Raw genomic sequence first — 26724 nt, forward strand, 5'->3', positions numbered from 1 at the left:
AGAAGAAAAAAATAAAACAACAAGGTTTTTTGTGTGTATTAGATATACATATTTTAAGTGTATTCATGTACAACATACTATATAAAAATGTTTTTTTCATATATACACTTCCGAAAATAATACTGGGTCAGGTTCAAGCTTGGACATATTACTAGTATAGTCTAGGCACTAAACTGATAAAAATAACAGTTTTAAACAGAAATGGATGAACCATTTTCCATTTTATAGCTCCACTTTGGTCACTGGATTTCCATCCATCCATCCATTATCCAACCCGCTATATCCTAACACAAGGTCATGAGGGTCTGCTAGAGCCAATCCCAGCCAACACAGGGCGCAAGGCAGGAACAAATCCTGGGCAGGGCGCCAGCCTACCACAGGGCACACACACACACACACACACACCAAGCACACACTAGGGACAATATTAGGATCACCAATTCACCTAACCTGTATGTCTTTGGACTGTGGGAGGAAACCAGAGCACCCGGTGGAAACCCACGCTGACATGGGGAGAACATGCAAACTCCACACAGGGAGGACCCGGGAAGCAAACCCAGGTCTCTTTACCGCAAGGCAGCAGTGCTACCACTGCGCCACCATACAGCCCCCACTGAATTTCCTAAATGTATTTATTTAACAGCTTATTTTATGTTGTTGGACATTTAGTGATCATGTTGGAGACAGTTGTGGTGTTGCTTTGCATGTGATTTTGGTTCATTTATACTATATGTAACATGCAAAGAAGACTGATGCTGAGCAAAGTGAGGTGTGATCTGGAGATCACATGGGACCTCCTTACCTTATTACTTTGAAGTGATTGCAGCTTCACCAGGGAGATTATTGCTTCAATGTGATGCATGGCGTGATGCATCACGGAGGTGGCTGAGGAGCATGAAGTGCCGCGCTCCATCTTAACTGATGTGCAAACTCCTAACAGAGTTCTAAGATGGAGCCAGTGCATATGGTCAACCAATCAACACAATTCATCACTCAAGCCAAACCCATGATAGTTTCTGGTTGAACGAAAAGTTCATACAATGGAGTAGAAACTAAAAAATGTACCAGGAATTACAAATGGTCCAGGCTTCTGTGGTGGGAATTCTGCAGTTCATGAGTTTCTAAAAAGTCCCTAGTTCCTGAAAAAACAATCCTTTGATGGCACAGCACCTTATACTGTATTAGCAGTTTAAACTACAATCATGTAGATAAAACTTCCACCTTTGGATACAGAATGCTCACCATAGCAACCCCTCAAAGGCACTGTCAACATAAGCAACTATCAGTCAGCTGTTTATCAATCTCATTTTCTTCAGGGAGAAAATCCTGTGGTAGTAGCTGTCAGTCTTTTCAAGTTGAAAGAGGAGCTTAGGATTTCAAGCACTGTGACTCAGAATTGTACTGTAACTACTCTTTGAAATACAATCCTAGAGTTGAAAATGAAATGTATATACACTGTATTCTGAAAAAAACAGGTCGACAGATCAAGAAGGTTTGGTGTGTCAAAGTACTGTATGCCCTGTTTAATGCCGAATTTGGGATAAAAGAAAGTAAAGAAAATACAGTTCAAAACTATGTATGGCTTTTTAACCCACATTTGTTTTGTCATTAAGAGGTAAAACTTTGTTAATGTGTGATCCCAAAGTGAATGCTATCTTCCAGTCAACAAGATCTTTAAATAGGAAGGCAGGCAGAAGGGGTGGGGCTATATGACAATATATTTATGCACACAAAGGCAGGGACAAAAACTTTTTATAGTTTGAATAGAAGAATGGACTGTATTTTAAGGGTGGCACATTAGTTCAATGGCACTGCTGCCCCAAAAATAAAGGTTCAAATTCTGTCCTTATCATCGTCTGAGTGGAATGTTCGCCTGTCTCACATGGTCATTGGTGACAATTCCAAATTGACCCAAACATTTTTCTGCTAATAATGTCAGCAATAGCTTCTCCCTTGTATTAAATGTTACTGAGCTAAAAGCAGATTTTAAAAAATTGAATACAAGAATTACACTTCTTAATTCTTTGCATAAATTAAATTATTTGTCTCTGTACTTTCATTAGCCATACTGATAAGTAATGACCACCTGCAGAAATAACAACAATTTGTTCTGTTGTATTCATGGTTAATAATGGAAATATTTACTTTTTACTATGTTACTGGGGAGACATTTTGGTTCACTGGTCTGTCCTGCTGGCTCTGAGCTCTGAAAAACTGGGTCCAGACATTGCATGTGTTCAATTGTGCACATTTTCCTTTTGTCAGTCTCTGTTTTCTTCCCAAGATTCTTCTTGAAAATTTGCTTGTGTGCCAAGAAATATTGATGGAATCTAGCTTTTCTTTTTTCAATTGTATTAATGATTTACATATACTGTAATTACATTTCACACCATTTATGCTTCTGCACAGTATGGTGACACCATTTATATATTACTAGCAGAATACCCGCGCTTCGCAGCAGACAAGTAGTGTGTTAATAAAGGTATGAAGAGGAAAAGGAAAATTTTTAAAAATAACGTAACATGATTGTTAATGTAATTGTTTTGTCATTGATATGAGTGTTGCTCTCATATCTATATATATATATATCTATATACAGTATATATATATATCTATATATCTATATCTATATCTATATATATATATACACTCACCTAAAGGATTATTAGGAACACCTGTTCAATTTCTCATTAATGCAATTATCTAATCAACCAATCACATGGCAGTTGCTTCAATGCATTTAGGGGTGTGGTCCTGGTCAAGACAATCTCCTGAACTCCAAACTGAATGTCAGAATGGGAAAGAAAGGTGATTTAAGCAATTTTGAGCGTGGCATGGTTGTTGGTGCCAGACGGGCCGGTCTGAGTATTTCACAATCTGCTCAGTTACTGGGATTTTCACGCACAACCATTTCTAGGGTTTACAAAGAATGGTTTGAAAAGGGAAAAACATCCAGTATGCGGCAGTCCTGTGGGCGAAGATGCCTTGTTGATGCTAGAGGTCAGAGGAGAATGGGCCGACTGATTCAAGCTGATAGAAGAGCAACTTTGACTGAAATAACTACTCGTTACAACCAAGGTATGCAGCAAAGCATTTGTGAAGCCACAAAACGCACAACCTTGAGGCGGATGGGTTATAACAGCAGAAGACCCCACCGGGTACCACTCATCTCCACTACAAATAGGAAAAAGAGGCTACAATTTGCACAAGCTCATCAAAATTGTTGAAGACTGGAAAAATGTTGCCTGGTCTGATGAGTCTCGATTTCTGTTGAGACATTCAAATGGTAGATCCATCATGCCTTGTTACCACTGTGCAGGCTGGTGGTGGTGGTGTAATGATGTGGGGGATGTTTTCTTGGCACACTTTAGGCCCCTTAGTGCCAATTGGGCATCGTTTAAATGCCACAGGCTACCTGAGCATTGTTTCTGACCATGTCCATCCCTTCATGACCACCATGTACCCATCCTCTGATGGCTACTTCCAGCAGGATAATGCACCATGTCACAAAGCTCGAATCATTTCAAACTGGTTTCTTGAACATGACAATGAGTTCACTGTACTAAAATGGCCCCCACAGTCACCAGATCTCAACCCAATAGAGCATCTTTGGGATGTGGTGGAACGGGAGCTTTGTGCCCAGGATGTGCATCCACAATGCTTTCAGCACCTTGTTGAATCAATGCCATGTAGAATTAAGGCAGTTTTGAAGGCGAAAGGGGGTCAAACACCGGATTAGTATGGTGTTCCTAATAATCCTTTAGGTGAGTGTATATATATAGCAAAATACCCGCGCTTGGCAGCGGAGAAGTAGTGTGTTAAAGAAGGAAAGAGAAACAAAAGGAAACATTTTGAAAATAACGTAACATGATTGTCAATGTAATTGTTTTGTCACTGTTATGAGTGTCACTGTGATATATATATATATATAGCAAAATACCCGCTCTTTGCAGCGATGTCATGTGTTAAAGAAGTTATGAAAAAGAAAAGGAAACATTTTAAAAATAACGTAACATGATTGTCAAAGTAATTGTTTTGTGTATTTGGCGGCAGCGTCATGTTTTCTCACAGCTTGGATTGCTGCTGTCATAATGGGTTTGAGTCTACATATATATATATATATATATATATATATATATATATATATATATATACATATATACACATACATATCTTCATAGCTATATACATATATACAGTACATATCTACATATAGACATATATATATATATACATACCTATCTACATCATATATACACACACATACATACATACACACACACAAATTATATATATGTATGTGTGTGTGTATGTATGTATGTATGTATGTGTGTGTATGTGTGTATATATATATATATATATATAATGTAGATAGGTATGTGTGTGTGTATATATATATATATATACATACATACATATATATATATACACATACATATACTTGTCTATATGTGTGTGTATAGCTTTGGTCACTGAGTGCAAGGGAAAAATAATAAAATATCTATAAGTTATTAAACAGTAAAACATTAACGTTTTAAGAAGTACTGGTACATTGAGCACTACTGGAGTGGTTGCGGGTAAACTACATTTTAAAGACTGTAACACAACAGTACTAACAGCAGCTAAAATGTATATGGATCATCTCTCGGTAGTAGATCCCTTTTGAAAGGCGCTACACGACGGCTGTGGTATAGAAATTACATTTTCTATGTGAACGTTCAAATTTGTGCCTCTGGTAATGTGCCTTACCGGCATTTAAAGAAAATTAGTTTTGTGTCCTCTGCAGTGTTAAGAGAGAAAGGCTTTGGTTTGGGATAAAAGGAAAAAAGGTGTAAAGAAAGGAAAGTTGCCTTTTTCTTTTATATAGTATAGAGAGATGTGTTCGCTGACGTTATGATCGCCTTTTGGGGACAGTCGCTGTGGGTCTTGTTTAGACTGGTGAGACGTCCCTGCCATTAATCGGCTGTGATGGCACTGTCAGTCCTCCACTCGTGTGCGTGTCTTCATAATTCGAGGTGAGGACCTCATAATCCTATACGTGCAAAAGAAAGTGTGAATCGCCTTAATATTATTTTGCCGTGGTGTAGAAAAGGGGTCCCGTGTTTGCACTTGTCTGGGCTATAGCTCAGGGGGCGGATGAAAAAATTAAAAGTGCTCACTTTGACTTAAGGCAGAAGCGCAGTCAGCGTCTCAAAGGCCGGCACAGCTATGCACGCTGGCTGCTCGACTTTTGCTGGGCAGGAGACCCCAGTTTTTGCAGACACGTTCACGATATCAAAAGTCTCCGCACTCTTTGGAGGTCATTCATATATATATATATATATATATATATATATATATATATATATATATATATATATATATATATATATATATATATATATATATATATATATATATATATATATATATATATATATAAAAAATACCGCAGAAGAGAAGTAGTGTGTTAAAGAAGTAATGAAAAAGTAAAGGAAACATTTTAATAATAACGTAACATGATTGACATTGTCATGAGTGTTGCTGTCATATATATGCCTGCCTAAATAAGTCACCCTCGCTTCGCTCTTACTTTTTACCCTTCATTTAATCATGGCTAGTGGCGGAAAAATTATAAAATGGAAGGAGGATTACACTGAGTATGGCTTTACCAAAACAATTATTGATGGCTTAATCGATTATTCATAAAGCTTGAATTGGTGATCTGTTTTTCTGTGTTAACCTCATATTTTTTCATACTTCTTCGCAAACTAAGGTGGTGCGAGGGTAAAATGAATCGGGATGCGCTGATCAATGTAATTGGTGTACTAGGAAATCATGCATTGACAAAAGCTCCCCTTTGCTTGTAATGCAAAGTGTGATTAAATGCATTATTTTTTAACGCTTATGGAGCACATGCATCAAGCTTCTCAGCTGTGCTTGTGCTAAGAAAAGGAAAGATTTTAAAAATAGCGTAACACGATTGTCAATGTGACCTTTTGTAAGTAGTGCCTGGAGGATTCAGTGTGTTGAAACTCTAGAGACAGCGTGTGTATTAACTTGTGGATTTTTCTGTGAGTATTTGGTGGCAGTGTGACGAAGTTGCTTCGGAAGACGGCGTTAGCCGCGGAGCTCAGCTCAGAGCGAAATGAGGTGAATGGAAGGGGAGATGATGACGTGACTCCCCCACCCGCCTTAACTGTCAATCCCCCACAAACACAGTCTCTCGGAATTTGCATAAGCACACCCCTTCACCTGCAATTTTAACTTAGTTACAAAGTGATCAAAACTCTCGTTTATATCCTGCATCCTCTCATTAAACTTGTATCCCGCATTACCTGTGGGCATGTGAAACGCCAGCGGTAGCCTGTCTATGAACTTAATTTAAAGTTTAGGTTTACACCGTGCTTTGTTTCCAAAGTAGCAGCACTCATGAATATGGTTGTATATGTCACTCGCTCACTTCTTATTGTTTCGCTGCCTTCTCAATTATATAATGCATGTTTTCTTCAGCGCTTTTTGGAGGCCTTCCTGGTTTTCTACGCACTGCATTGACAGTCAGTTCACGTGATTACGTGGGAGGCGTGATGATGTCACATGAAACTCCGCCCCCCACGGCTTCGAGCTCAACTCCATTACAGTAAATGGAGAAAAATACCTTCCAGTTATGACCATTACGCGTAGAATTTCGAAATGAAACCTGCCCAACTTTTGTAAGTAAGCTGTAAGGAATGAGCCTGCCAAATTTCAGCCTTCTGCCCACACAGGAACTTGAAGAATTAGTGATGAGTCAGTGAATCAGTCAGTGAGGGCTTTGCCTTTTATTAGTATAGATTCACATAGAATCATTCATAGAATAATAAATAGTTGTGTCACTGTTTGTTTGGAAATCTTACATAATACTTCACAAATGAAAAAAAATCACAGCCGTATTTCACTTGCCTCCATCGCTTTTAGCTGTCTTTTTAGCTTCCTCGAGTTTCCCATGCTTAGGACTTGACTGGCAGAAGTAAACGCACTAACTTTTGCCACATAAAGCCACCACAGTCAAATGAGTGGCAGTTTCACTGTTCAGAAAATTGCCTGCAATATGCGGTTTTGGTTACTTGGATGTATTTTATCACCACAATGATATCTTTGAAAGTAAATGATCTTGTTCATTTCAAGCAGCTTTTTTGAGACAATGACAGTTATTTATAAATCTATTGCCTAAGCAATTTTATGGGCATATGAATTGAATGCATTCTCTTTACATTCTAAAGAATGAACCTAATCATAGGGTGAAAATGAATTCCCATAATATAACTAGTAGTCTTTTTTATGGAAACTACTAGTTATGGGAAACAGTATTGCAGGTAGATTATTTTCATTTGCACTGATATAGTTGAATGCCTCACTCTGGGTTTTAGCAGCACTTCTAAAATACCTACACAGTAGAAGTAAAATGATACAGTATATATGCAGTGGATACGGAAAGTATTCAGACTCCCTTCAATTTTTCACTCTTTGTTATATTGCAGCCATTTGCTAAAATCATTTAAATTCTTTTTTTTTCCTCATTAATGTACACACAGCACCCCATATTGACAGACAAAAAAAAGAATTTTTGAAATTGTTGCAGATTTATTAAAAAAGAAAAACTGAAATATCACATGGTCCTAAGTATTCAGACCCTTTGCTCAGTATTTAGTAGAAGCACCCTTTTGAGCTAATACAGCCATGAGTCTTCTTGGGAAAGATGCAACAAGTTTTTCACACCTGGATTTGGGGATCCTCTGCCATTCCTCCTTGCAGATCCTCTCCAGTTCTGTCAGGTTGGAAGGTAAACATTGGTGGACAGCCATTTTAGGTCTCTCCAGAGATGCTCAATTGGGTTTAAGTCAGGGCTCTGGCTGGGCCATTCAAGAACAGTCACAGAGTTGTTGTGAAGCCACTCCTTTCATTATTTTTCTCCACACATACCGCTTAGAATTAATGCCAAAAAGTTCTATCTTGGTCTCATTAGACCAGAGAATCTTATTTCTCACCATCTCAGAGTCCTTCAGGTGTCTTTTAGCAAACTCCATGCGGGCTGTCATGTGTCTTGCCTCTCCTCAGTGTGTGGAGACAACCAGGCACTGCTCATCACTTGTCCAATACAGTCCCCACAGTGAAGTTTGGCGGTGGCAGTATCATGCTGTGGGGGTGTTTTTCAGCTACAGGGACAGGACGACTGGTTGCAATCGAGGGAAAGATGAATGCGGCCAAGTACAGGGATATCCTGGACAAAAACCTTCTCTAGAGTGCTAAGGACCTCAGACTGGGCCAAAGATTTACCTTCCAACAAGACAATGACCCTAAGCACACAGCTAAAATAATGAATACTTTCCGTACCCACTGTATGTGTATATATATATATATAAATAAACCAAAAGACATTGATAGGTTGGTGTCATAGAAGGGTTGAGGGGTCCCAAAATCTTTCACAAAGTCAATTCTATGCCTGTAATGCAACAGTTATATACAAAAATGGCTGCATCATTTCATGCTGAGATTTTTTTCAAAGATCTCACATGAAAGAGTACTTTTCACTATGAAAACACAGAAAGTGATTGTTCTCCTTTTAAGTTAAGTCAAGTTTATCATCAAGTGTGCATGTAGTACTTCTTGTAAATCTTAAGGAGACAAGGAAGTAATTTATGAGTGAGGACTGGAAGATAACACAGTCAAAAATCAAGCAGTGTTTCAATAACCAAGAAGTTTATCTGTCCTTCACAAATACCAATTTGCTAATTAAAAAGTCAAACTTTTAAGCCAGAAAAAAAATGTTTTCCCTTAGGGAAAATATGACATAAAGATGAATCTCTAAATTGAATAATGATTATCCATTCTGGTCAATCCTGTGACATCATATGGCATATACTCGTACAACATTCTGGGCAAGGTCACCATGGCAACCATCGATACTGATATGCAGAAAATGACAGTATCTGTAATGATGCAAAAATAGTGTCAAAATATAATGTTAAGAATATAAAACCTTTTACAAGCGCCCTTCTAAGATAAACTAAATATAGTATTCAAGTATTTTTTTTATATACAGTATATATACTGTACATGCAGGACAATCCAAAAGTTCCCGTGATCAGACCATAGCACGGGAATAGGCTGTAGTTAATCAGCTATGGCACTAGGCATCCTTTGCCTACAGTCATCTTAACCAGTCTGCCAAGTGGCATTGGGCTAAATTGATTGAGTGAACATTGCTGGCATTTATTCCAAAATATCATAGGTGACTTCAGCAATTTCTTTTTTCTCCAAGCTAAAAAAGCAAATTAGGTCAAATCGAACGTTACATAATGACTATTACATTTTCGTAAACTGTTTCTGCCCATATGGACAGATTGTTAATCAGCAACATTACACTGAAGTACTGATACATCTGCATGAAAGCTTGTGAAAAGTATATCCAGAGCAGTTGTGAGCCCAAAACTAGATTTTGCACCATGATAGCGCACCTGCAATCACTGTGTTGTCAGTCAAAGAGTTTTGACTCAAAAACAATGTGGTTGTTGCTTTGCATTCCTCGTATTTGCCAGATCTCATTCCCTATGACTTATTTTTGTTCCTGAAATTAAAACTGAAGGCAAGACAATTCATTACTGTGGAAGAAATCAAGGCAAAAAAAATTGAAGGAGGCTGTAGGCATGGTAACAAAAGATGAGGACAGGTATTGACTCCAGGAAAGGAACAAGCACTGAGATGAGTATATTACATTACATCTCAAAGGGAATATTTTGAAATTGGATGGAATTGCTGTAAGTTGCATAATAAACATTTTTTAACTATTCTGAGAATTTTTGGGTCCCCCCTGTGTGTATATATTATCTTGTAGCCCCATACCCGATTTAATGTGCAGGTTGAAAAAATAGGAAAAAAAAATGCACTTGCAGGAGTAAAACACAGCGTGATGCCAATTAAACAAAAAGATGCTTCTGAGGGAAAGCTCTGTCCTCCTTAGCTGCAAGTTCTTATTGAACAGGGACTTCCAGTGGCCTCTATGTTTTTATAGCACCAACCTTGCAAGACAAACTTTATTGCTGGAAGTGGAAACTGGGTCACTCGTTCTTCAGCTGGTGAGCCTCTGAACTGTGGGTTGCATTGCCTATTGCCTGTAAAGCCCTTTGCAGAGCCTCAAAGATGATCTTAAGTGCTTGTGCTTGTCAAAATCATATATATATATATATATATATATATATATATATATATATATATATATATATATATATATATATATATACTGTATATTAATTAGTGCTGGGCAGACAATCACCACATTCACATTGTTATATGCAAAATTCAATAATGAATTCAAAAGTACTGTATTGCGTATATTTGGTTTGCAAACACTTAAGGTGCTTAGTAACAGCAGTATTACCTTTACATAGTAGCAGTTAAAATATTTCTTGTAAATCTCAACTTAAACATTAATGTAATCGATATTGGTCTCGTCCGTTATGGGAGATGGACGTCTGAAGCGGAAGTCCGTTAGCAGCGATGTTAATTTTTCTTTTATTTTTTATCATCTCAAGGTATCCTGTATTTACCGAATCTGAGGAGGTTCTATTACAGTTGTAAAAAGGCGCTATATAGGCACCTGACCCGACACAGACTCACACTAGAGACACGTATAAAAACCAAGAAGTTTTTATTTTTCTTCAGCTGTGGGATGCGCCTCCCGACTCTGGCTATTGAGTGGTGGCTGCCGGCCCCTTTTATACTCCACCCTGAAGTGCTCCAGGTGGTTGACTGCTGAGTTTCGGCTGCACTTCTGGTTATGTTGAATATACAGCCCATACAGGCTCAGGAGTCCCAGCTGCAGCACCCCTGGCAGCGCCTGAGGGACCCAACAGGGCTGTGCCCAACTCCAGTTCCCATGGAATTCCCATGCAGGAAACTGAGGCACCACTCCAACCCAGGGGGGTGCTCATCTAGCGTCCAGGGGGAGGTATTGCACAGTCCATGGCTGCTGATCCTGAACATTTAATGAAGGGGCATCCCTGCCGGTAAGTAGGGTACTCAGAAAGAAACTGAAAAGAAATCCAAAGCTCAACCCAAGCCTAGAAAGGCATCAAGTCCAAGCCCAAACTCAAGGTATGGCCTTACAGAAACTGACCTGGAACACACAGGCTAAAGCACAGATTTCATGGAACCCCGAGCCACTGCATCATCTCCATTTGAGAGCAAAAGTGGGAGCAAATGTGCAAGTGATTCAGGTCAGTAATAGCTTGTCGATTCCAGAAGATCCATTGAAAGTGGAAATGGCCTTGCTGTCTGCGTTTTCATCTACTCCTCGCGAGCAGGGAGCATCAGCTATAACAGGGCTTGCCACTACAACTGCAGAACACAAAGGCTGAAATGATTTGTCCGAACTGAAGGCACTGATTGTAGCAATGGCCATGGCCACCGCTCAAGACATAAAGGAGCTCAACAAAGATATAAAGAAAGATATGAAGAAAGAAATAAATGATATGCTCAAGACAAACGAGAAGCTGCAGTAGCATATTAAAGACCTGGAGAAACGTGTGTATAATCGCTTTAAGGCAATCTTTAAAGGTATGCCAGAAAAAAGTTGAGGAACAAATTCAGGAAAATGCATCTGTTTGAGAATAAACTGAGAGGACTTGGCACTCAGTTGGAAGACGTTAAGTAAACATTCATGACTCAAATTGAAACAGTCGAACATCTGGCATCTACCACTGATGGAAAAGAAACAGCTGCAAATTTCAAATGCAAAAAACTCGGAGACAGACTTGCTGCACTGGAAGATGGATTCAGAAGGAATAATATTAGAATTGAAGGTCTCCCAGAGAATTGTGAACGTCCAAACCCAGTGAAATTTATAGCTGAACTATTCTCTAGAATATTTGGAGAGGACTTTAAATCAGACACTGAGATTGCAGCAATTTACTGCATATGGGAAACAAATCCTCTAAACCTAGGAGTCTTATCGTGTGTTTCGAAAAATTATGATTTAAATTACATGTAATGTTTCTTCTCAGACAGAAACAAGAGATTATATTTTAAAATGACCACATTCCTATTTTCCCGGAATTTTTTACCCTTAACAGCTGCTAAATGTGCCACTTTTTACATTAAATAGCGCTTACAGAAAGCTGAGATCAGATACAGCCTATTGTACCCTGCCAAACTGAAAATGGGTATTCAAGACAGGAATTGCATCTTTACCTCTACAGAGGAAGCAGAAAAAGAGTTAAAAAAGCTGATCCCAACACTTTTTTGAAATACGATCGGGAGTCGCATCCTGTCATGGCATGGCAAAGAAGATCTTACCTGCTTGATCCTCTAGCAGTGATACTGGTACTGCAATTATACATCCTTTTCCCTTCTTGGTCACTTTTTGTTTATGCTTTAATTGCAATTATATGCGTTGTGAATGTCACCCGGGCACAGACAGGCAGACATGTTGTTTTTCACTCACCACACGTTTATTTACAATATGTACAAGTCTATAAGTGCACCACAAACGCCCCAAAGTCATGGCCACACAATGCCTTCTTCAGACCGCCTCCACACTCTCTTCTCCTGCTTAGTCCTTCTTCCACCCGACTCCAGCCTCGAATGAAGGGAGGCAGCCTCTTTTATTATCACCCGGATGTGCTCCAGGTGGGTTTCGTCAACCCCGTGTGGTGGAAGTGCCGGCTGCATCCCCGGAAGCACTCCGGGTGTCCCTGCTCCTCTTCCCCCCAGCACTTCCTGGTGTGGCGGAAGTGCTGAGGTCCAGGGCTCCAAAGGCATGGGGGCGCCCCCTGGCGGCGATCATGGGCCCCTACAGGGTGGAGTTTCAAAGCTCGGTACCCATGACACCCAAAGGAACCAGGGCGGTCGCCCCCAGATGGTCTGGGTAAGGCGCAAGCCCTCCTCTGGTCCTTCTGGGAATCCCGGCTGGGTCGCCACCCCAGCCACCTCTGACAGCGAATATGTATAGGGTGGTCCAGATCTAATTATGCAATTTTTCATTACGCTATAACTTATTAAGTTTATTATATAGAAAATCACCCAAAAAATCCCAGACCATCGAGAAGTGTGCAAACTGACAACATAAAGAATCGTCTTCGTGCCGAACTGGAATCTTCCCCGCATAAATCAAAGTCATGTAGACGATTTGTATCTGCATAATTAAATCTGGACCACCCTATGTGTATGTGTGAAAGAAATTAATAATTTTTTTTTCTCTTCTAAAGGAGACTGTTTAACATCATACCCTTGGTTTATTGTATTACGGTCTACCATGCTTATCCTGGGACACTTTTTAACACCTATCCCTGGGTTTACTATCTTACTATCTCAAGAATGTTGAAGATTATATTTTATGCTTATAGTATTTGAACTGCATTGGTAATAGATATCTCAATTTTATTCCTCATAAGCCACTGCTGGAGGGCTTGTTTTGTTTTGGACGTGCTCTGTCTCTAGGTATGTTAGTGGACTGCGACTTTGTGAAGTGGGGTCCAGCCTCACGTGGGGAGGCAAAATGGGGGGGGGGCAGGGGGACTAGGGAGGGAGAGAAAGAGAGCAAGCTATCTCTAATCTATCCTTTTAGTCCTTATAATTATAAGTGCCAATGTAACAAGGCTTCATGGCAATAACTACAGGTAAACTACTGTCTTATTTTCATTTAAGACTACAAAATGACAAGTTCATAAGCAATGTCTCCACGACAGGACAGTTAACTTTGTGAGCTGGAATGTTAAAGGTTAAAGATCCACTTATTAAGCAAGGATCAGTTTGCGGCAGCACAAAGACTGGACTGGCCAAATATTCCCTTCCAGCTTTACAAAGAAAACTAGAGGTGTGGGAATTTTTATACATAGAACAGTCTCATTTGTAGTATCATATGTAGTATCTGATCCTGAAGGGAGATATGTGATTGTCATAGGTAATTTATTTAACTGTAGTGATAGAAGTGATTTTGATAAATATTTATGCACCCAATGTCGATGATAGGTAATTCATGCAACATGTATTTGCATCCATTCCCAATGTGAATACTCATAAAATTATAATGGCAGAGGACTTTAATTGTGTTTTAAATCCAGACCTAGATAGGTCTCCTGCCACAGGGGCGATGACATATAACACTGCAATGACAATTACACAATTTGTAACTGACCATAACTTATCAGACCCCTGGAGATTTCTAAACCCAAACTAAAGAACATAGTCCTTCTACTCACCAGTGCATCATTGCTACTCAATAATTGATTATTTCTGTGTAGATAACAATTTCTTGCCTATGATTAAATCTTGCAAGTACAACTCTATTGTTGTTTCCGACCATGCCCCTTTGATTTTGGAGCTAAAATCATTATGCCCCACATACTCATCTCACAGATGGAGTCTTAATCCACGTTTATTAGCAGACTAGAACTGCACAGAATTTATATCCAAACAAATCAATATTTTTTTAGAGACAAATACATCCTCAGAGGTTTCTGCAGGAATACTCTGGGAAACCCTGAAGGCCTTCTTAAAAGGACAGATTATCTCATATCTTTCCCACAGAAATAAATTGGAAACCAAGAAGGTGTCAGAGCTAATCAGCGAAATTACTAGAATAGATCAAGAACATGTCAGATGTCCAAGTGAGGCACTTCATAGAAAAAGGCAGGCTCTACATTCAGAGCACAACCTCTTAACAACTAAAGAAACTGAACAACTCATTTTTTTATAATTTTATTGATTTTATTAAAATCAAATAACATTCCATACAAATAACTCAAGTTTTACAAAAAAGGTTTGAAACAAATCAATCCCTACCCCTGAGAAAGAGAGCTAGGCCAACAGCGCAAAACATTATGCTAGTAAAAATAAGTAAATAGATAAATTAATAAGTGAATAAAGATAAATGAAGCAAAAGAGGGGAGAGAACCTTCTTCCTCAACTTAAATGCTTATTCTAAAATGTTATTGATTAGATCCTGGCAGGTTTTGAAAAGGTTATGTACAGATCCTCTAAGTGTGAATCTGATTTTTTCCAGTTTCAAATAGTATATAACATCAGTTACCCACTGACTTAGTATTGGAGAGTTAGACTTACCGTGCTCAACTGGAAGAATCCTATGTGCCACAGCTGTTAGTGAATTAGGAGGGACTGTGACACCAAGGCTGTCTGATAGGCCTTTAAAGATTTTGGTTGAAAATGATGTTAATTTGTTGCATGACCAAGGCCGGAACTTAATTGTAGCGTTCACAGGTGGGATCTTGCCCTGGAAACATTTTGGACAATTTTAAATGAGAGATATGCGTTCAAGATATAATTTTGAGTTGAATAATTCTATGCTTTGCGCATATGGAGCCCAAGTGAATTCTGTATATTGCTATTTTCCACTCCTTTTCTGAAATATTGAGTGAAAGATCCTTTTCTCACTGTTCTATTGGATCTTTGAAAGGGAGGAACTGTAAAATGGTTTTATATATTATAGAAATGCTGTCTGAGTTCTCAAGACTGATCAATATTTTTTCAGGCATAGAGGTAGGTGGGAGTTGAGGAAAATTGGGCAGGTTCTGTTTAAGAAATTTTGAATTTGAAGATAGTGCAAGAAATGTGTTGCTGGAAAATTAAATTTGGAGTGTAATTGTTCAGAGGATGCAAAGACGTTGTCTATATATGGATCTCTAAGTGATTTAATCCCAAATGTTTTCCAGGCATTAAAAACTGCATATGTATGTTTGAGAGTGTGGAAATAGGTGGTTCTTGTGCAGAGATGCCGCAGGTGAAAGCTTCTCCAACTTAAAATGCTTCCTACATTGGTTCCATATTCTGAGTGAGTGAAGCACAATTGGGTTGTTAGTATATTAGCGACAACTTGTATTTATTGGGATGCAAAGCAAGGAATATAAAGAAGTGCTGCAGGACCAAGCCTGTGTATGTTCATCTATTTGTGTCCATGTCCTTGTTTTTATAGTTTGTATGTTTGCTGCCCAGCAATAAAACTGAAAGTTAGATAGAGCCACCTTCCTCCTTAGGTCTTTGTAGGATCACCCTTTGGATATGTGAATGTTTTGAATTCCAAATAAATGAGGTTATGGTTGAATCTAATTTCTTAAAAAATTATTTATTGATGTATATTGGAATGTTTTGAAATAAAAAGAGAAGCTTAGGAAGGATATTCATCTCTAACAATGTTAATTCTTCCAGCTAGAATGAGATGAAGGGCTGACCATCTATGCAAGTCTTGCTTAATTTTTTCCATACAGATGGCACCATTTTGTTGATAAAGAGCTTTATTTTTACTTGTGATGTTTACCCCTAGGTATTTAAACTGATCTGCAATGATTAAAGGGAAGGTGTCTAATCTAATATTATATGCTTGAGAATTCACTGGGAAGAGGACACTTTTATTGAAATTGATTCTGAGACCAGAAATCCTTTGAAATTCTATTAGTGCTGTTAAGACGCAGGCACAGTATTTTGTGGATCTGATATATACAGTACGATATCATCTGCATATAGAGAAGCTTTCATTTGTGTCATTTTTGTCATCTAGCTTTATGAACCTCTGTGCTGTCTAGCCATTCATCCTTTTTATTTACCTGCTTTGTCCAAGATTGCAGATTTTGTGGCTTATTTAATTTGAGAGTGTAATGCACACTATTTTGAAATAGCAGTCTTCTTTTCTGTTACATCTTGATGTTAATAAAATGTTTTATTACAATAAAAACAAGAATCCATTCATTTTTTTTACCTTTTTTCCTTGAAGCTGGTCCCAGCAGTACTGAACATAAGTAAAAACAGGGTGTACTGTATACTAACCTAACTAATACTTGGCCAAGAAATGTACGTTCAAAATATAGAGCATCATAATATAAATCTGTCCAGATCCAAGGAGAACATTGACACGCTCTCCTGACTAGAATTTAGACTGTGTTTCCTGCTGCTGTAAGACAGCATCATGCCACCTAAAATGAAAATCCTTTATTTGGAAACATACTGTGCATGCATTTTATATGAGGTTGTAATTAATGTTCTTGAGGTAAACAATGAATCCATGAAAAGCAGATCCATGCTTCACTCCCCAAGGCCTACTGACAGGTAACAGAATGTGGAGTTCTCATGTGAAATATAATTCTCATAAGTAATTAAAGGTACCTAGAGACATCATTGATGGTGATGTGTGGCTATAAATAAGCTATCAGCAAGTCTGATGAGTCCAACACTAAGGCTATTACATAGTGCCTGTTTGGCTCCAAGAGGGAAAGTCATGTAAAAAATACCTGGCAGTGTTGTGACTAGCATGCAGAATGCCTATAGTTTATATTTTGATTGCATATAAAATCAGCAGGTATATTTTTTTTGTTTGTTTTCATTCTTCAGGGCACACTAAGTGCTAATAGCTTCTCGGTTAAATATGACCAGGACATGTGCTCTGAATTTCGGCCTCATTGTTTGCTTTACCACCTGTTGTGTTTTATTTGGAACAGTTTTTTTTTTTTGAGGCAGTCTATAGTAGTGTGCTCGACTTGTAAAGTGCTTTTGGGATACAGTTTTATGCTAATTTTAGAACCATGTTCAGTTACACACTGATCAAATGTGCTTTGTCATTACACAATACAGTATGTACAGTAAGTTCAGTACTTTGGACTTGTTTAAAAAATAAGTTTGCATGTGGCCATGTGTTATCTGTTTTAGACTTAAACTAATGATCGTTTCATAGTCATGTTCCAGTGTGTCCTATAAAGGTTTGTTCCTGCCTTGTGCCCTGCTAGCTGGCATAGGCTCTGCTACCCTCTGCAACCCTGGTCTGGATTAAGCAGGTTAGAAAATGACATGACTTTCAGTAACAGTATTTATAGCTTTGTTTTCTTACTTTCTTTCAGGTTTGTTCTTACCTTGCTGCATATCTGTTTCTTCCTACACAACTGAGATTTTTTTATTACTGTTTCTGATTCAAACAATCATCTGGAAAAAATTAACATGAGTAGAGTGACAACTGTCACTAAATTCAAACAGACATGCAGGTAATTTTCCAATGATGTAAGATCTCCATTTAAATCTCAGATGGATTGGCTCTTACAGTTGTGTCAGTCTCTGGTACTTAGGTTTTTCCTTTTGTATTTGTACTCGGTAATATTTATAATGATTTTTTTTATCGTTGCACAAGTACATATACGGACCTCACAGAGACCCATAAAAGAGACAATGTCTCATAAAGTGAATACAAAATTAGTTTTGTAAGCTCATACGTCTTTAACTAAAGGTATAACTCAGTATTAAAAAGTGTAGTGGATGGCCAGAACACTTACCCGACTGGGTTGACTTCATAAAAGAAACAGAAAGGGTGCTGAGGGGCACCACAGATTTCCACAGGGCACACTGGGAATTGGAGTTTGCTGACTGTGGTGTTCTGGGGATGACGCCAGGGAGGGAGTTGCAAGGACTGCTGAGCCCTTCTTCTTTGGGCTCCCACCTCACTCAGAAGTGATTACGAACTACATAAAAGGAGCCCTCTGCCGCAACTCTGGGAGCCAGAGTCGGTAGGAAGAGTATGAAACTTACTAGGAGGAGTACAGCCACTGAGAGAGAGAGAGAAAGTGAGAAAGGGAAGAAGACTTGCACTTCATTTCTGTAGTTTGTTTGTGGTGGGAAATGATTGGGAAGAGTTTCCCACAAATAAAAACCTTTGTGTGTTGCTGAACCTGTGCCTGTGCCTGTGTCTGTTTGTGTCAGGTGTTGTGGAGCTGGAGTGCAGGTGGCAAAAGTAAAAATAAAAGGGTAATCATGACAGCGTCTAGTGCTTTCATTTTAGAGTAATGTTCCTCAGCCCCTTATCTGGCATCAAAAATGTGTGTTACACTGTACAAAATTCTGTTTTTCCACTACAAAGTTTGTCACATCTGGTAAATCTGCAGTTTTCATGTCTTTTGTATTTTCATTCAGAAAAGAACTTTCCACAGATTGATGTTTAAGAATAACTAGAGCATGATTTTGCTGTTTCAACAAGTTAAGGATTATGTTTTTTTACTTTCTTATCCATTTCGCTGTTAAAATTTTCCTTGAATAGAGAAAACCGTTAATTTAATGTCAGGGTGGATCAGAAAAATGAAAGTGTGCCAGAAGTGATGCGTAAGAGGTATTATAACCACAACCAAGATCTAAAAGTGTTGAATTTACAGTTTTCCAAGTGGCAAAGAATAAAGCACTGAAACCCTAAAAAAAACTTGAAGTCAAATTTCCAAGGTCTGAATCTTTTTAAACACAAAGAATCCCTATCCCAGATGTCTAAACATATAGATAAGTAAATTTTTAATGTGGAAGAAGCAACATGAAAAAGCAAAGTTTTCAGCACTTTTGTAAATATACTTAGTTTATCCTTTACCAACTTTTGATTATCTGTTTGTCAGTCAGTCAGTCATTTTTCAACCCCCTATATCCTAAAACAGGGTCATGGGGGTCCGCTGGAGTTAATCCCAGCCAGCACAGTGCGCAAGGCAGGAACCAACCCACCGCAGGGCACACATACACCAAGCACACACCAGGGACAATTTAGAATCACCAATGCATCTAACCTGCATGTGTTTGGACTGTGGGAGGAAACCCACACAGACACGGGGAGAACATGCAAACTCCACTCAGGGAAGACCCGGGAAGCAAACCCATGTCTCCTTACTGCGAGGAAGCAGCACTACCACTGCGCCACCGTTCTGCCCTTATCTGTTTGTAAATAGTAATATTTTTCATTTCTTTAATTTTCATATTTTCATATTTCTTTCACTAAAGCAAAGTTTATACAAAATGGTAGTGCTGTACAATTAATCATATTCTTATTGCAATTACAATTACGATAACCTCCATATACTAATTGTGAAAAGTAATGATTACTGATTTCTGGATTTGTACTCCCACTCTGCCAGGAATCAAACTTTCCCAATTACAGACTGGTTTAAACAGCAAGTGAGTGTTGTAATTCAGCACAGACACATTTACTAAACAGAGTGCAAAATCAGAGGCACTCACACCAAAGTACTAACCTCGTGCTAAATACATTTTTAGCATTCTGATGTTTTAAAAAGGTGTGAATATATTTATTTTCTGTTTCCATCAGCTTCCAGAAAAATTGAGAAGTGAAATGAATGTATATCACCTGACACTTTCTAAACATTTAAGTACCAGAATAAAGAGAATCATCTGTAATTTGGAAACATTTTTTTTTCATCATTGCAGTGTGCAAAATGTTAAACCACTGCATGCCAATATTTAAGCCTCCATTTAAAATTCAATCACATAATTCACAATTTTGACCATAAATTTTGGCTTTTGGTAATTGCAACCATTGTCTTTTTACCATCTGACCCTGGCTTTGATGTTTTTTTACTATTATTTTATTTTTTCCCTTGAAACTATGTTATTTAATTTCCCAGTCATCCTGCTAATTATTCGTAGGCTGTTTGACCCTCTTCTCCATATTCACATGGGTCTTCACCAAGGTTGGGTAATATGGCATGTAAATTAATGAATGTTTGGTGTGTTGAATGATAATGATGGATATCACTATATAAGCATATGCCTTACTTTCTAAGCGGTATATTGTATGCTTATTAAACTCTAGGTATTTGTTTTGGGTAAAGCTTGAAGTATATTGAAGGTACATGAAATATTAGTTTTTCCAGAAATATAGTTTCAGTCATTTTCCTTACATTTTCTTACTAACTAAATGGTTCAGATATAACTGTAATCAAATGATTAAAATGGACCTTCTTAAATAATGTTATTTCAAAATGACACACGCACAGCTTAGTGTGTCACAGAAGCTCAGTGGTAGCACTGCTTCCTCTCAGTAAGGAGACCAGGGTTTGTATCCCAGGTCCTTCCTGCAGGGAGTTTGTGTGTTCTCTCCGTGTTTGTGTGGGTTTTCCAGTTTCCTCCCACAGTCCAAAGACATGCAGCTTAGGTGGAGATACTAAATTGACCATAATGTATGGTTGCTGTGTGTGTGTGTGTGTGTGTCTGTGTTTGTTGTGCGATGGACTGGTGCCCTGTGTTAATTAGAAAGTGATTGACTAGGAAAATGGCACACACCTTACAGCTGTATAAGACATATTAAAAATACAAACTCTCTTACCAATAAAATATATCATTATAAGAAAATAATTAAACACTATTAACTATTTTAAAATCTTAACACACATGAATAAAAATTAAACATTTACATAGTAAGATATACTGTGGAAGTCCTCATAATGAAATTAAGCATACCTTTATCGGAATCAATTTGTTGATTAAGGGAAAAAAAAACATGAAAGCAAAATTAATGCTATGAGACCTCTGGATAGCACTAACTGTGGCAAAATTTGCAGTGAATGTAATTGGAGATTTTCAGATGATGCCCGTTTTTTAGTTTCACCATCTGTCCCTCTGCAGATGATATCTATTAACAGTACACACACGTCTCTCAGTGCTCCTAAAATTTTGAAAGCTATTAAAAGTTTCTTATCTTGGTAATTAATTGCAGAGAAAAATTCAATTAATTACTAATTCAAAATGTTAAAAGTTTTCATCATGTAATTTTATGAAAGATATATCATTTTAAACAAGGCCAAGTTCTTTGCAAAGCGGTAGAGCCATGAATAAAACAGTGAAATGTTCTCATGGCTTTTCAGTTTGCAGATTGTCCAAAAAATTAACACTAAAGAGAGCTCTAGTGAAGGTAAATCAAATAACATTACCACATACACATACAGTATGCCCTTTGAAAAACAAAGAATTAATAAAGTGGACATTTTAATGACTAAATTCATAGAATATTTATCGACTACAATATTTGCACATTGTTTTTGTTAATTTCTACATGCTTTGTAAAGATTGGTATTTGTCATCTTCTCTTTTTAAATAATTTACTTACCAATTCGGTGTTTCAAGTAGTAGCAATTAATGCAGAGAACAAGTCAATGTGAAAATGGAGAAGGCAGGGATTGAAAGAGTTCTTACATCAAAAAAGACACAAACCCTCCAGCAGTTGTCACTCAAACTTGCCCTTGGCTAGCACATTTCTACTCCAGGCTCGTGCCCTCTGCTCTCCTTGCACACTTTGGTTACACCGCTCTTAACCATTCAACCACGTTCATGTATCTGTCCTTTTTCCTTCACTTGTCGAATGAGTAGTGGTAGATATTATTATGACAAAATCACTCAGGACAGAAATTTCAGTTTTTTTAATGTCATTAAAAATGTGAAAACCATCATAATGTTTATCTGCTAGTTCCCTCCAATGCCTTTGATTTCCTCACACGTATTTATCCTGAACTATAAACGTGTTGCAATAAATTAGCATTCTACCCAAGGTTGGAATGAAGCCTTGTGTGTAGGGTTATCAATGTGGTTACAAGTTGTGAAACCTTAAAGAACAGGAAACAGATGAAAGAGCACATTTTTCAAGATTTCGTCTTGCAGCCCAAAACCTTGCTTGCAGTTTTTAATTTGAAGTGTTATACATCTTTCAAAATGCAGGGTGAGACAAGGATCCTGAAAGAAGCTCATTGTCACAGCATGCAACAGTAAAATCTATTTACCCTTCCACAATCTACCCTCAGCTTAACTGTACATTAATTTTGATCTTCACTATCCTCAGCTCTTAAGCTTTACAAGCACACCTCACCTCACTCAATTCCAAGTCTATAGTTTCGGGCTACCCATTATCCTTGCCAGAGATGGATTCTCCATTTTGGACTGTTTTTTACTTTTTATTTATTTATTTTTTTAATGTAACTCTCCCTTATTAATCCTGGTTATTTTTAAACCAGTTATCATGTGGTAGCAGTTTTCAGACAACACTTTTTAGAACAGAGGTGTTGTGTGTAAGGTGTCACAGCCTGAATAGCTATCATGTCACTCAGAGAAATCACATGTCATGTGTAATGCAATTGGCTGATTATAGGCTAGTCAAAAAAGTGTAATGACATGGAAAGTACAACAAATACTGTAATATTTTTATATGCATCAGAAGTAGATTTTCTATCAACTGATATAATATATTCAGGACCACAGAGTATACAGTATCCCATCAGCATCAGACACAAGGTAATAAATCTGCTGCTAGTGGGGCTTCAGTCTATTACAGAGCCCATCCATGCATATATCCACACTGACAATAAACAGGTATATGATCCGAACTCAGGAGCCTGGATCTGAAAGACAGCAGCACCAACTACTGCATTGCTATGCCGTCAACTATTTAGTGAAAGTGAAATCTTGCATTCATTTACCAGACTTGAGTTAAACATGGTCATGACTGTGTGGGCAGATCAGTGCCATATTGCTTCCAAAATACTAACTGAAAAGCATCTATATGAGGACCTGGCTCAATGTATATCCATCAGTCTGTCTTGGGTGATTGTCAGGGTTCCAAGGTACATCATGTTCCTTTACCAGTTTGATCCCAATAGCTCAGAGGGTGTGGGAATGTAAAGAGAACAGACAGTCATATAATTTTATGTACATTAACACTTATTGGAAGACAATTATGCAGTCTCCTATTTAGGACCTTACAAAGGAGGTAAGCATACAATGCATGGTTGAATGTTTCAGATAAAAAATGCTGGTTTTCAATAATTATTGTCTAGATGTAAATTTAGTAAGCAGTGTATGTACTCTGTAAAGTTCTGTGATATACTGTAAGTTTTAATGAGGACTTGCAGTATTTTTCATAATGGGAGAAGTGAAAGTCTGATAGCTTGAAGGGGCATAGTTCAGCATCTGGATCTTTAGTACGTCAAGAGACTTTATTTTTTTCCTATTTAAAGATCCAAGCGAACATGTTTTTCCCAGCTTTGAAGTTACAAGACATACATATTTTCAAAAGAACAGGTTTTATATAGTAAAACAAATAATCACCAAGGCTGTCATTAATCGAGATTTAATCATAAATATAATAGGAGGGTTTAAATTTATAGTTCATTACAATATACTTGTTCTCCTAGTTATGACTTCTGCATTCACACACCCGAAACATCTAGCCTGCATATTTTCATTAATCACCATTTGCACATAATATCAGACTGGATCTACTGTAATTCTCCTTATACTGTACAACTTTCTAGTGTCAACTCTGAAAGGGGCACTAGTCCATCACAGCATACAGCTCACTCCACACACACAAGAACACAAACTCACATAGTGTCAGTCTTAGACCTGCTCTTCATCCTATCCCGTATGTCTCTGTCATGTGGGTGAACATCAGGGTAATAAAGAAAACCCCATAAACACACAGAGAGCATGCTGTCTCCACAAAAGAGGTGATTAGGGATGGAATATGAATGCAGAATTCTGAAGATACCTATAGTGCAGACCACTGCTCCACCATCATCCATCTAATCGTATACTGCTGCTGGATTATGTGAATTTCCCCTTGGGATTAATAAAGTATCTATCTATCTATCTATCTATCTATCTATCTATCTATCTATCTATCTATCTATCTATCTAATCATTTAATCTAGTGAGTACACCATGATGAATAAAATCTTTAAGTTTAAGTCTTATAACCCTAACAATTAGAGACTATGATATGAAAATCGAGTAAAAGCAACTATGCTTATTATGAGGCCATTTTAATGACATTTCAGCGGTAGATCTTCACTAATTAACTTTTCATTAGGGTTCAGGCATCTAAAGCATACTTGTAATGATTGTTTTCTTCTTATGTTCTGATAGCCAAACAAGGCACTGGCCAAAGTAGTTTACATCTTGTAGGTTCCTCTCGGAATATACGAGCGGCTGTTTATTACTGTGTGTGTATGTAGACATGTGCACAAAAGCACCACCAACAAATATCCCCAATTCAGACCCGTTATTGAGAACATTCTTGACATGTAATCGATAATCTAAATATCCTTTCATTACAATACATGCTTGTTTCAAGTTTTTGTATGATATTACATTTTAAATGTGATTTGAGCTCTTAAGCTTTGTTGAAAATTATAATTCTGTCTCATAGGTCTGCTGCTTAAAGTGCGTTTTCTGAATATTTGCCTTCTGTAGGACTTTCCCATTAGCTGCCTTTAAAGCAGACACTGCTAAAAAACACTCTTTGACCCAGTCTTCGATACAAATGGTAAGAACACTTCTGGTTAGAATATAAACCCTTCTGAATGTTAAATTAGAATTGTATGAACTTGACAAAATGTTTGCATGTAAATGTATATTTTACATCTGCATCAAACAAGTAACTGCTTGATTTTCCCTTGCTTTGGAAACACACAATTATTCATCTATTTAAAATGGATTAAATTTAAAAAGGGTAAATTATGGCTTTCGAAGCAACATTGCCATCTCACAACACCCTTAACTTACATGTGGAATTCCTCTTTGTTTTGTGTTCATATTGTCAAAAAAATGATTGTCAAGTCTAAGTTGGTTGGGAGTTATTGAGTCCTGTTATGTGCATCTAGGGTTTATTCTGCTGTATATGGCTGTTCTGCTTGCCCCTGGCAATGCCTTTACCTGTAAGTCACACTTTCTCATGTCTAGTGGTAGAAAGTTCTAAGATCCATTTCAGAATGGGCTTAAAAATACACCTCTTTTCTTTTTTCTGTTTTTGCCTCATCTGCCTGTTTCTGCCTTATGACCACAGCTTCAGTTTATCTACAGTTCCTGTCTTGTGTGTTTTTTATACTTTTTTACACCTTTTGTGGCCTGATCAATGGTCTGTTTTATTTACAATCAACCTGTTCATCAGATATTTGAGGTAACCATTTTCTCCTGGCTTCAAGTCACCAGGTTTTCCCTTAAATGACTCTATTGCACTTGTCCTGCTGTGTTGATATAATGACATTGTGTTTACCTTTTGAGGGTTCATAAGTTGAGAATGAGAAAGCAGGACAGGTTCCTTCCTTACTCACATTGCTGTCACAATGGATCTCAATTGCCTGTAACACTGTGTTATTAAAGCAGTTTTAGAAAATGGATGGGTGGATAATTTCACTGATGTTTATGGATTCTGTTAAGTAAAAGTGCTGCATTGAAAGCTTATAAACTTCCTTCAGATTACCCTGAATAGTTGCAGCTATCAGTATTATCAACCTGAAGGGGTGGGATCAGTTGCCATCTTTTTGGTGCTGTGGATGAGAAAATAGATGATACCATTAGCAACAGTGCCCCCTCTTGTCATGGAGTGGTATTACATACGTCTGATGAGCCCAAAAGGTGATATGTTATTGTCATTCTTTCTAGCAATGGCCAGTGCTGTTACCTCATTGAGAATCGTAGAGAATAAAGTTTGAATCATGGCATGGTCTTTGTCTGTGCAGAATTTGGTTGGCCTTATGCTGTAACAGCTCAAAATATAAAGGCAATTATAATGAACTAAAGGGTTTCCAAGCACAAAGTCCAAAACAATGACTCAACATGCCCACTAGAGCTGGAATAACCCACAAACCCCAGCTAGTCACACAAACCTTTATAATTAAGAAGCTCAGTTAATCAAAAATAAGCTCAGAGGAGCACAAAGCAAAAGGCACAGAAGGCAATGCCTTCAAAATAAGCAATCCCAATAGCAAACAAAGTCCCAATATGAAATCCAAGAATGGTCAAAAACCAAAGCACAGAGGTGAAAAATCCAGTAATTTACCAAAAGCACAGAATAGTCAAAAGAGAAACTCAACAACACCATGAGCACATTCACAATGATCCATGAGGGGCTGTAAGTTCTCCTCATCATTTATAAGCCTGTGGGCATTTCCCTGTGGGGAT

General features: G+C 37.8%; 1 protein-coding gene across 7 annotated transcripts in view; it reads left to right on the forward strand.

Annotated features, from left to right (window-relative positions):
• Nucleotides 1-26724, forward strand: part of wnt5b (wingless-type MMTV integration site family, member 5b) — a 353134-nt gene that overhangs the window by 217089 nt on the left and 109321 nt on the right. The window contains exon 1 of one of the 7 annotated variants that reach the window (XM_039760580.1): nt 17979-17999. The exons of the other annotated variants lie outside the window; for them this stretch is intronic. Coding sequence (XP_039616514.1) covers nt 17994-17999 — 6 coding nt within the window. The 5' untranslated portion in view covers nt 17979-17993. Of the gene's footprint in view, nt 1-17978; nt 18000-26724 lie in introns of those variants that run through there. 7 annotated transcript variants of the gene reach the window in all.

The sequence above is a fragment of the Polypterus senegalus genome, chromosome 8 (assembly GCF_016835505.1).
Source record: "Polypterus senegalus isolate Bchr_013 chromosome 8, ASM1683550v1, whole genome shotgun sequence".
Lineage (NCBI taxonomy): Eukaryota > Metazoa > Chordata > Cladistia > Polypteriformes > Polypteridae > Polypterus > Polypterus senegalus.